The sequence below is a fragment of the Arachis hypogaea genome, chromosome 3 (genome assembly GCF_003086295.3).
Source record: "Arachis hypogaea cultivar Tifrunner chromosome 3, arahy.Tifrunner.gnm2.J5K5, whole genome shotgun sequence".
Classification (NCBI taxonomy): domain Eukaryota; kingdom Viridiplantae; phylum Streptophyta; class Magnoliopsida; order Fabales; family Fabaceae; genus Arachis; species Arachis hypogaea.
The window spans coordinates 23,362,741-23,374,960 of record NC_092038.1 but is presented as its reverse complement, the minus strand read 5'-3'; the positions used below and the strand labels follow the sequence as shown (position 1 = coordinate 23,374,960).

The window sequence follows — 12,220 nt, the reverse complement described above, 5'->3', positions numbered from 1 at the left end:
TGAGTATCTCTTAGATTCCTTAATCAGAATCTTCGTGGTATAAGCTAGAATTGTTGGCGGCATTCATGAGGATTCAGAAAGTCTAAACCTTGTCTGTGGTATTCCGAGTAGGATTCTGGGATTGAATGACTGTGACGAACTTCAAACTCGCAAGTGTTGGGCGTAGTGATAGACGCAAAAGGATCAATGGATCTTATTCCGACATGATCGAGAACCAACAGATGATTAGCCGTGCTGTGACAGAGCATTTGGACCATTTTCACTGAGAGGATGGGAAGTAGCCATTGGCAACGGTGACACCCTACATACAGCTTACCATAGGAGGAGCCTTGCGTGTGTAAAGAGGAGTACAAGAGAAAAGCTGAAATTCAGATGACAAAGCATCTTCAAAACTCCAACACATTCTCCATTATTGCACAATAAGTATTTATTTTATGCCCTTTTACTTTTTAAAATTGAACTTTAAAAACACTGTTGTTGGCATCCTGACTAAGAATAATAAGATAACCATAGCTTGCTTCAAACCAACAATCTCCGTGGGATTCGACCCTTACTCACGTAAGGTATTACTTGGACGATCCAGTGCACTTGCTAGTTAGTTGTGCGAGGTTGAGAAGAATTGTGATTTTCAATTTTGTGCACCAAGTTGTGCAGAAGCTTTCTGGGGCATGCAGGATTCTATAGGAGGTTTATAAAAGATTTTTCAAAAATTGCTAAACCTCTGAGTAATTTGCTAGCTGCTGACATGCCATTTATCTTTGATAAGGAGTGCCTGCAGGTATTTGAGACTCTAAAAGCTAAGCTGGTTACAGCACCAGTCATCTCTGCACCAGACTGGACATTACCATTTGAACTGATGTGTGATGCCAGTGACCATGCCATTGGTGCAGTGTTGGGACAAAGGCATGACAAGCTTCTGCACGTCATTTACTATGCCAGTCGTGTTTTAAATGACGCACAGAAGAACTACACAACCACAAAAAAAGAGTTACTTGCAGTGGTTTACGCCATTGACAAGTTTAGATCTTATTTAGTAGGATCAAAAGTGATTGTGTACACTGACCATGCTACTCTTAAATATCTACTCACAAAGTAGGATTCAAAACCCAGACTCATCAGATGGGTGTTGCTTCTGCAAGACTTTGATATAGAAATAAGAGACAGAAAAGGGACAGAGAACCAAGTAGCAGATCACCTGTCTCGAATAAAACTAGTAGAAGGGGCGTCCCTCCATCTTACTGAGATCTCTGAAAACTTTTCGGATGAGCAACTCTTTGCCATCCAGAAAGTGCCATGGTTTGCAAACATTGCAAACTATAAGGCAGTGAGATTCATACCCAAAGAGTACAGTAGGCAGCAAACAAAGAAATTGATCACGGATGCAAAGTACTATCTTTGGGATGAACCATATCTCTTCAAGAGATGTGCAGACGGAGTAATCCGTAGATGTGTGCCTAAAGAAGAAGCACAGAAGATCCTCTGGTACTGCCATGGATCACAGTATGGAGGACATTTTGGAAGTGAGCGAACAGCCACAAGAGTCCTCCAATGTGGCTTCTACTGGCCTACTCTCTACAAAGACTCCCGAGTGTTTGTACTTAATTGTGACAGTTGCCAAAGATCTGGCAATCTGCCTCACAGTTATGCCATGCCTCAACAAGGGATCTTGGAGATTGAGTTGTTTGATGTATGGGGTATTGACTTCATGGGACCTTTCCCACCATCATACTCAAACACTTATATTCTGGTGGCAGTGGATTATGTATCCAAATGGGTGGAAGCTATTGTAACACCCATTAATGATACTAAGACAGTGCTGAAATTTCTCTAGAAACACATCTTCAGCAGATTTGGTATCCCTAGAGTACTAATCAGTGATGGGACCCTCATTTCTGCAATAAACAGCTTTACTCTGCTTTGGTTCGATATGGAGTTAGCCACAGGGTAGCTACTCCATATCATCCACAGACAAATGGGCAAGCTGAAGTCTCTAATAAAGAACTTAAAAAATCCTGGAATGGACTGTAATTAACCGTAGAAGGGATTGGGCAAGAAGCTTGGATGATGCTTTGTGGGCATACAGAACAGCATTCAAGACACCTATAGGAACTTCTCCATACCAGCTAGTGTATGGAAAAGCCTGTCACTTGCCAGTGGAACTGGAACATAAGGCCTATTGGGCAACCAGATTCCTAACATTGATGCCAAGTTAGCTGGAGAAAAACGATTGCTCCAATTAAATGAGCTAGAGGAATTCAGACTCAATGCTTTCAAAAATGCAAAAATTTACAAAGAGAAAGCAAAAAGATGGCATGATAAGAAACTATCATCCAGAGACTTTGAGTCAGGGCAGAAAGTTCTGCTATTTAATTCTAGGCTCAGATTATTCCCCGGAAAATTGAAATCCCGGTAGCGAGGTCCATATGTGATTACAAGTGTGTCACCATATGGATACGTGGAGCTTCAGGAGAATGATTCTAACAAAAAGTTCATTGTTAATGGACAAAGAGTCAAACATTATCTTGAAAGCAATTTTGAGCAAGAATGCTCAAAACTGAGACTTGATTAAAAGCTCAGTAATAGTTCAACTAAAGACAATAAAGAAGTGCTTGCTGGGAGGCAACCCAGCCATTTACAAGGCTTATTTGTTAATTAATTGATTTTTACAGGTTTATGTCAATTATCTTCAAGGTAAAATAGCAATTGCTTGAGCTCACAGAGTTACAGAAGGATTCAGAGGATAAAACAGCAAAAAGAAGCTCACTGGTGCGAAAAAAGCCAGTAAGAGCTGTTTTGGGTGCTGAACGCCCAAAAGAAGCACTCATTGGGCGTTCAACGCCAGTAGATAGCCATCTGGGCGTTAAATGCCAGAAAGAAGCATCTTCTGGGCGTTGAACACCAGAAAGAAGCACCTTCTGGGCGTTTAACGCCAGATTTACAGCATCCTGGGCGTTCAGAAAAACGCCCAGTGACAAAGGAGTTTCTAGCGTTCAACACCAGTTAGAAGCAACAGCTGGGTGTTGAACGCCCAGGAGAAGCTACAATTGGGCGTTAAACACCCAAAACATGCAGTGGTTGGACATTTAATGCCAGGATTGTGGGGAGGAGACCAGTACCACAAAATAATGGGTCTGAGATCAGTGATCCCGAAAGTTAAATTTGATCTGAAAGAAGACTGACGAATATCTGAAGATATAGGAGCTGAAGCGCCAGAAGCTGTCTCTTGAAGGACCAAGCACCCCACAAGTTGAAGGAGCACCCATCATCTCCCAAACCAAAGGTTGTTGAGTCCTAATCTTAAACTTAACTCTGTGATAGTTGTTCCTATAGGAATTTACCTTAGAAGTTATATATGAGTAGTAGTAATTAGTATATCTATTTTGATTTTATCTCCAATTAAGCTATGATTTATTTTTCTCATCATCATCAAACATGAATAAAATAGTAGACTTTTAGAATAAAGAGGCAATATTTTTTCGAGTTCTTAATAAGAAAAATTTTAATTATTTATATATGGTGGCAATATTTTTTGTCTTCTGAATGAATGCTTGAACAGTGCATTTTTTTATATTGAATTTTATGAATGTTAAAATTGTTGGCTCCTGAAAGAATGATGAATAAGAGAAATGTTATTGATGATCTAAAAAATCATGAAATTGATTCTTGAAGCAAGAAAAAGCAGTGAAAAACAAGCTTGCGAAAAAAAATGAAAAAAATATTTTGCGGAAAAAAAAAGCAAGAGGTAGAAAAAGCCAATAGTCCTTTAAACCAAAAGGCAAGGGTGAAAAGGATCCAAGGCTTTGAGCATCAATGGATAGGAGGGCCCAAGGAAATAAATCCAGGCCTAAGCGGCTAAATCAAGCAGTCCCTAACCATGTGCTTGTGGCATGCAGGTCCAAGTGAAAAGCTTGAGACTAAGTGGTTAAAGTCGTGATCCAAAGCAAAAGAGTGTGCTTAAGAACTCTGGACACCTCTAATTGGGGACTCTAGCAAAGCTAAGTCACAATCTGAAAAGGTTCACCCAGTTATGTGTCTGTGGCATTTATGTATCCGGTAGTAATACTGGAAAACAAAGTGCTTAGGGCCATGACCAAGACTCATAAAGTAACTGTGTTCAAGAATCAACATACTAAACTAGGAGAATCAATAATACTATCTGAATTCTGAGTTCCTATGGATGCCAATTATTCTGAACTTCAAAGGATAAAGTGAGATGCCAAAACTGTTCAGCAGCAAAAAGCTACTAAGTCCCGCTCGTCTAATTAGAATCTGAGCTTCACTTTAAACTCGGAGATATTATTGTTTCTTAATTTCTTTTTATCCTATTTTATTTACCTAGTTGCTTGAGGACAAGCAACAGTTTAAGTTTGGTGTTGTGATGAGCGGATATTTTATACGCTTTTTGGGGTAATTTCATGTAGATTTTAGTGTGTTTTAGCTAGTTTTTAATATATTTTTATTAGTTTTTGAGCAAAATTCATATTTCTGGAGTTTACTATGAGTTTGTGTATTTTTCTGTGATTTTAAGTATTTTCTGGCTGAAATTGAAGGAGCTGAGTTAAAATCTGATTCAGGCTGAAAAAGGACTGCTGATGCTGTTGCATTCTGACCTCCCTGCACTCGAAATGGATTTTTTGGAGCTACAGAAGTCTAATTGGCACGCTCTCAATTGGGTTGGAAAGTAGATATCCAGGACTTTCCAGCAATATATAATAGTCTATAATTTTCACGAAGATAGATGACGTAAACTAGCGTTCAACGCCACTTTCATGTTGTAGTTTGGCGTTCAGCGCCAAAAACAGGTTGCAAGTTGGAGTTCAATGCCAGAAACAGGTTACAACCTGGCGTTCAACTCCAGAAACAGCCCAGGCACGTGAGAAGCTTAAGTCTCAGCCCCAGTACACACCAAGTGGGCCCTAGAAGTGGATTTCTGCACTATCCATCCTAGTTTACTCATTTTCTGTAAACCTAGGTTACTAGTTTAGTATTTAAACAACTTTTAGAGACTTATTTTGTATCTCATGACATTTTTAGATTTGAATTTTAGACTCTTTGACGGCATGAGTCTCTAAACTCCATTGTTGGGGGTGAGGAGCTCTGCAGCGTCTCGATGAATTAATGCAATTATTTCTGTTTTCCATTCAAACATGCTTGTTCCTATCTAAGATATTCATTCGCGCTTCACTATGAAGAAGGTGATGATCCGTGACACTCATCACCTTCCTCAATCCATGAACGTGTGCCTGACAACCACTTCCGTTCTACATTAGATTGAATGAGTATCTCTTAGATTCCTTAATCAGAATCTTCGTGGTATAAGCTAGAATTGTTGGCGGCATTCATGAGGATCCGAAAAGTCTAAACCTTATCTATGGTATTCCGAGTAGGATTCTAGGATTGGATGACTGTGACGAACTTCAAACTCGCGAGTGTTGGGCGTAGTGACAGACGCAAAAGGATCAATGGATTTGATTCCGACATGATCGATAACCAGCAGATGATTAGCCGTGCTGTGACAGAGCATTTGAACTATTTTCACTGAGAGGATGGGAAGTAGCCATTGACAACGGTGACACCCTACATACAGCTTACCATAGGAGGAGCCTTGCGTGTGTGAGGAGGAGTACAAGAGAAAAGCTGAAATTCAGATGACAAAGCATCTCCAAAACTCCAACATATTCTCCATTATTGCACAATAAGTATTTATTTTATGCCCTTTTACTTTTTACAATTGAACTTTAAAAACACTGTTGTTTGCATCCTGAATAAGAATAATAAGATAACCATAGCTTGCTTCAAACCAACAATCTCCATGGGATTCGACCCTTACTCACGTAAGGTATTACTTGGACGACCCAGTGCACTTGCTGGTTAGTTGTGCGAGGTTGAGAAGAATTGTGATTTTCAATTTCGTGCACCAGGGGCGACTTCACTGTTGCTTCGGGATACAAAATATCCTTTAACTTCTATCACCCACCAACTGAATATTTGCTAGAACAATGCAAGAGAAAATACTTATGGAGGAGCATATGAAAAATTATTTGTCAACCAAAAATAAAAAATTTGCTCTGGAAACTGATGCATGGAGGACTCCCTGTGAAAGAAAGATTGAATGCTCGAATACAATCCATCAAACCCTGGTACCCAAAATGCAATCGGTAACAAAACCATGCATAAGGAACATATTCTTAAAACAGAATACAAGAACACTACAACATCTAAGCACTTATGACACATGATTTTACTTAAAAGACACGAACATGATAGCCATCTGTTGTGATGTAGGTTGAACTCATCGATGAACTCAGCCCAATGATCTTCGAAATCCTTAGCCGACCGAGAGTTTCATATAATGTGATTCAACTCAGCATTCAACTCTCTGAACCTAGCATAACCTCCAAGCTTATTCTGTATCTTTTTTGTTATATGCCATATGCATCAACGGTGGCGTGTATTGGGGAGGACCTTCTTAATTGCGCCAAACATAGACTTGCATTGGTCTGTGATGATGCCCTGCAGTACAGTTTCCATGCATTTTAGCCATTGTGTGAACACCCACTCAAAAATCGGGATCTCCTCGCTGCCTAGCAGAGCACAGCCTAGCAAAGTAGACTTGCCATGGTGGTTCACACCGATGAAAGCGGCGAACGGCATTAAGGAAGAACAACCACATTTAAAAACATCCAAGTAATACAAAATAACAAAATAATTAAATAACGTGAATGAAAATACATTTTACGGATTCGTGCTATATGTGGTATCAAATGACACCACGTCTCCATAGTATTCATAAGACGCCCTACACTTTGCATTCACCCAAACTGCACTAGTAAACTTATAATCGTCATCCACATTCACTGCATAAAAGAAGTTTGAATTTAAGTCCTTCATTTGCATGAAGTAATTTAGCATCTCTTTGACATTTGCGTTGACATTTGTGGATCAGAGTCTTGATGAAATGTAATTCCTGATGTCCTTCTCTGAGAAGCCCAAGTTCGAGGCCCACTAACTTCATTAGCCAATGCTAGAAAGGTCTTGTTGGGTCGAATGCCCGCCTCATCATTAACCTCAATGACGCACTTCGCATGCATGGTCAACTTCCTATTTTCGTGGTAGTGTACTACCTTTTTAGTTGAACACGGGTGCGAGTGATTTAGTTTAACCTTCAACAAGACCCGATCTTGCTTTTTCCTGTCAAACTTTGCATATATTCTTGCTCTGCACCCCACAGCTGCAATTGTGTTCTTTTGTGTGGGTGCTTTGACACGAGACCCGCGGAAACCCTCCCGATTGCAATGAATAGATTGGTTGATCAATTGCTTTGTCATCCTGTCAAAATTTGTGACCCATATCTTACTTATGAAGCCAACTTTCTTTGCGTAGCTCGCATAAAAATCCTGGGCCAGCTTCAAATGCTCAAACCACATTCCAACTCTTGGTATTTTATCTTGAGCAAGGCAACTACGATCTGATAACTGCAAATCGGTTCAAAACAGACATCATTCGATGAACACGACGATTAATGGTCAATTCAAACATGTGATTAACGAAAAAACAACAACAAACTAGAGTCCAAACCTCATCAACAAGATCCGTGTCATCACATCCCAACTCAGTAATGTCCGTACATTCTATAGCCTACAATCAAATATACATAAACTAAATAGATTCTATAATAAAATATCAACTAAATAGATTTTATTAATACTCTATTTAAAAATATCATAATAAAATGTATTACTATACATGAATTAAAAGAAATCATAACAATGAGACATATACTCATACAAAGTGCCACCTAACTAGTTAGGCTTATATTAATTATTTATATAGAGAATGCATAAGTCCACCACATATAAAATATAACTACACAAACTAAAAGAGTGCCTTCTACTATGCTATCAAAAGTCTCATTATTAGCTCCTATAGTTTCCTTACATATTTAGCCACGTTTGTTAGTGCATGCATAAAATCGGAGCATACGGATGGGGATTCTTAACATTCTAATCGCAACCTTGGGCAAAATTTTCTCATTTAACACTAAACATATATTGAAAACATTTCAGGGTAACATATTAAAAAGGTAATGTAACAATTTATTAGCTCTTGTAAATAAATTTATATCTTCAACTTCTTTAGAACTTGAAGTATGGTTCATTGTAACAAGTTATAAAAACCTAACAAGCAAGCAAGCTGTAGCTAGTAAGTAGTAACAATTGACCAGTACGTAGTATTACGACATCCCACCATTCTAAAAACGTAATTCTTTTTAAATAGAAAAATTTGAAACTAATTTTTTTAGGGGAGCATTTAATTATATATTACACTTTCATTAATTACTACATGGATGGACAAGAACACCATCCAAAATTTTGTAAAAGAATATCATTATAGGTTAAGAATGTTGAGCTTTTAATAACCATCTAATTTATATGAAAATAAACATACGTCCAAAAGAACCAACATACATTGGTTACCTTGTTAGATTGTTCACCTTCCCCGTCGAATGAATTGAGAAGGTTGTCGATTGAATGCGTGGTAATGTTGTCGGTGAAAGAAGCTGGTGCGAGACAAATAGGTTCGACGGAATTGGCCTCTATTGAAATGGCTGTCAGAGGTCACGTATGTATGAAACGGCAGCCATAACTCTCCCGTGTATTAAGGCAAATCAGTCAGAGACGATGAGGTGGCGATGGTGGACGCGGTAGGCTGCAGGGCCTGCACAGTGCGTGAACGCAGTGACCTACGGTGGGCTGCACGGTGCACGTGTTGTGGGGAAAAAAATTTTCATTGCTTGGAGGGCTAGTCGGACGTTGGCACAAAGGGAGGCGACGTCAGCTGTGGGTGCGCGGTGATGGTTGGCTTCGTTGTGGGGAAGGTCCACCGAAAGTGAGAGAAAATATGGTGAGAGGAGAGGAAACATGTAACTGTTCAATATTGCAAAACCTGATTTTTTAAAATTTGAAGAATGGTTATCATTATAATTAAATTAATCAAATCATTAATTAAATTTAGGATTAATTTACTTTTTTAACCCCATAGTTCATATTGTTCACCAGTATTGTTGTTCACCTATACTTTTCCATATAATAATTAAGATGGTAATTGTTTATGTGAGTGTTTTATTTTTTGGGCATAACATTGGCCGGGTGACCTGACCCACACCAAGAGAAGAAAACCGAGTACAACTCGATTCACAAACAACCCATTTGTGCTGAACCCACGCCATAGTTGTTGCATCATCTAAAGAATTGTTCCTGCGATACAACTACTGTGCAAATTGATCCGTTGGGTAAGGCAAGTACAGAGAGACATGGATAAGATGATGGCCCGAGTTAGGTAAGAGGCATCAATAAAAAAATTAGATGGCGTTGCAATCCTCTTGTCGGCAGTGGTTTCACGGTATCCTCGACTGGGCGTTAGCTTGAAGACAAGGAGTTGGAGATTTGGTCACAAGGTACACTGCTCTTTGATTCTTAGAATTGGAGTGAGGTGGTAATGGCTTTCGTTGGTAGGAGTAGAATCTCCCCCAACAGCAGCGGTGATTGGAGGACCTATGGCAGAACAGTCTCCTTCTTCAACCTCAACGGCGATTTGTGTAATGGAGCTTAGATGAGAGGAAAATGCTGCTACACGCCTCCCTTTGGTCCATAGCTGCGCTGTTAGAATGTTGGCGGCATCGTTGCTGCTACCTATTGGCGATGGCTCCCCCGGTTGGAGATACCAATGTTGGGGAAAGAATTAGTTGTGGATGTTTCATTTGTGCATTACTAGTAGTATCATCCTTGTTTGGCAAAGAGCCATAGTTCCCAGCCTTCCTTCGTCATCTCCAACGGGTCACGGCAACACCATCTTTTCAATGGTACCTATACTATCAAATTACACTCACACTCCTCCAGTATTATCAATATCCATAAATAGACATACAGTAAAAAAAACTTTTTTTATCATACTTTACATCGTTAAGACACTTTCCTCTCTTAAATGCAACACTAACTATTTCAAACTACCATTCCACATGTCAACATTGTATTGGATAGTCAAAGAATAGCCATTCTTAAACATCAATATCTTGGCCACGCACCAAAGACTTGGCCTTTTATATAAAGTTTAACCTTTAAACTTTACTACTGAAAATGTGTGGTTACAAATATTTTTGGACTATACATTATATATGCTTAAGATACATGCAAGTATTTCCGTAATTCTGATGATGGGTGAAATGAATGAACAACACAACTGAGAAGAAAAACATAACTTGCAGGGAAATGACAAAAGAGATTTTAGAGTCTGAAGTGTATAAGGAGCTGGAAAGCATTCAAAACAACTCTTTAGTATACCCAGCTTGTAATAGTCTCTGTCTTTTTGCTCATGTAGTCCTTCTATGCATTTTTGTTTCCACTCTTGCTTGTGCAAGTTTACTGGTAAAGTGACTGCTCAATCCACTTTGTAGATTATTTGAAACTGTTCCATCCTTGTGATGAGGAAAATCTTACATCGCTGGTAAGTGGTAATTCTTTCACAACTTTAGCAACTTGTAATGGATGATTTGGTCAATGATCAGTAGTCCTTATAGATACATATGATGTGTTCCTAACTGGTAGGTGCAAATTGTGCGCAGGTTATGGCTGTTATAAACACTTGTGTTTTTCTGTCATGTGCTTTAGTTATACTTTCTATCGTCAAAGATGTTATGCTGTTTTGTGCCATTGGAAGGTGAACAAGATAGTAACACCAGAGAAGTTTTGTTAATATATAGAGTAGTGTCTTGAACCTTGTTTTAAAATCTCTACTGAGTACTAAGCCTTTAGTCCTGGCATACATTTAGTTAGTAGTGATGAATGTTCATTGAATTTTTATTTTATTTTCTTATTTTTTATTTCTAATGTGACTTTGGAAAGGTAGTATGAATGTATGATTTAGCTGAAGTGTGTCATCATTCCTTGTGTCTATCATATTTGCAGATAAATAACTTTACTTGCTTATATGTACATAAGTAGTATTGAATTATTTGACAAAATTATATTGTCTTATATATTATGTAGTTTTTTCTTCTTTGGTTCTTGATAGTGGTATACATAGGGTCTTTACTTGCGATGAAAATCTGTTAGTAATTTCTGCAGTCTACAAAACTGCAATCTTAGGAAAATAATTTTCAAATCTATGTGCTGTATTATTGTTTATGATAGGCAGCAGCAGAAGCGGAGCCTGCTACAATGTCAATGGCAATGAGGGCAATTCCAGAAGCTTCTTCAGCAGATGAAGCGAACGAGATAATGTGCAAAAATTGGATTTGTGCAATTGAACAACACCATATAGCTTATTCAGGAACATCCACGGTCTTTGACATACTAGATATTAGATGCTATGTAGTTGATGCATGAGTATCTTTTCTTTATTTTCTTATTATTTTAGATATGAATTTATTGAATTTTATTTAGATTTTAGTGTTTAAAGCCTATTTGGATACTATTTTGAGGCGCATTGTGGTTTTATTTATTTTAGGAATAATCCGGGCGAGTTTGGCAGAATTCGTGCAAAAGAAAAAAGGAAGAAAATTGATGCTGCCAAGCTGGCGCCAAACGCCACTGCCTGACGTTTGGCGTCAGGCGTCTTGTAACACGTGGAACCATTTTGTTGGGTTGGCACTAAACACCACGACTTGGTGTTTAGCGCCAGGAGCTCTGTAATTCGTACCAGAGTCGCACGCTAGTGGCACTAAACGCCGAGCCTGACGTTTAGCGCCAGGAAGGCAGAAACGCCACAATCCCTTTTTGCTTCAGCGGCGCTAAATGCCGAGCCTGGCGTTTAGTGCCAGTAGCGTGTACATGGATTCTACAGAAGGACTCCGTGGTTGAAGACTTTATTAATTATTTATTTTCTTTTCATTATAAGTTAAAAAAAAAACACAATCTTTTGGGCCTTTAGTAGTTATTATTTTATTTTATTTTCAAATCAATTAGGTTAGGTATAAAAGGGAAAAAGATTGAATCCTTCGAGTTTCTTCTTTTCTCTCTTCCTCACTCTACACTCTACACACTTTTGGAACCCTAGTTTTCTCTTAGCCATGAGCAACTAAACTTCCTCTGTTAATGTTAGGAGCTCTGTTTATTCTACGGATTAATACTATTGCTATTCTACTTTTAATTGATGTACTTATTTAAATTCATGATTACTTTCGTTTTTCACCTTATGAATTTGACTATATTGGAAGATAACT

General features: G+C 38.6%; 1 protein-coding gene across 1 annotated transcript; it reads left to right on the top strand.

The window, feature by feature from the left end:
• Positions 1-9,113: 9,113 nt before the first annotated feature.
• On the top strand, positions 9,114-12,166 carry LOC140183739 (uncharacterized). Its single transcript, XM_072232587.1, has 4 exons — positions 9,114-9,862; positions 10,265-10,347; positions 10,454-10,503; positions 11,190-12,166. Exons 2-4 carry the CDS (start codon positions 10,269-10,271, stop codon positions 11,382-11,384), a joined length of 324 nt encoding a protein of 107 aa, XP_072088688.1. The 5' UTR covers positions 9,114-9,862; positions 10,265-10,268; the 3' UTR covers positions 11,385-12,166.
• Positions 12,167-12,220: the final 54 nt, after the last annotated feature.

Excerpts from the sequence above, each read along its gene's own strand:
- LOC140183739 (XM_072232587.1), top strand. The coding sequence starts at position 10,269 with ATGACAAAAGAGATTTTAGAGTCTGAAGTGTATAAGGAGCTGGAAAGC. Across the intron at positions 10,348-10,453 it reads CTCTTTAGTATACCCAGCTT|ATTATTTGAAACTGTTCCAT; the intron begins GTAATAGTCTCT and ends TCCACTTTGTAG. Across the intron at positions 10,504-11,189 it reads AGGAAAATCTTACATCGCTG|GCAGCAGCAGAAGCGGAGCC; the intron begins GTAAGTGGTAAT and ends TGTTTATGATAG.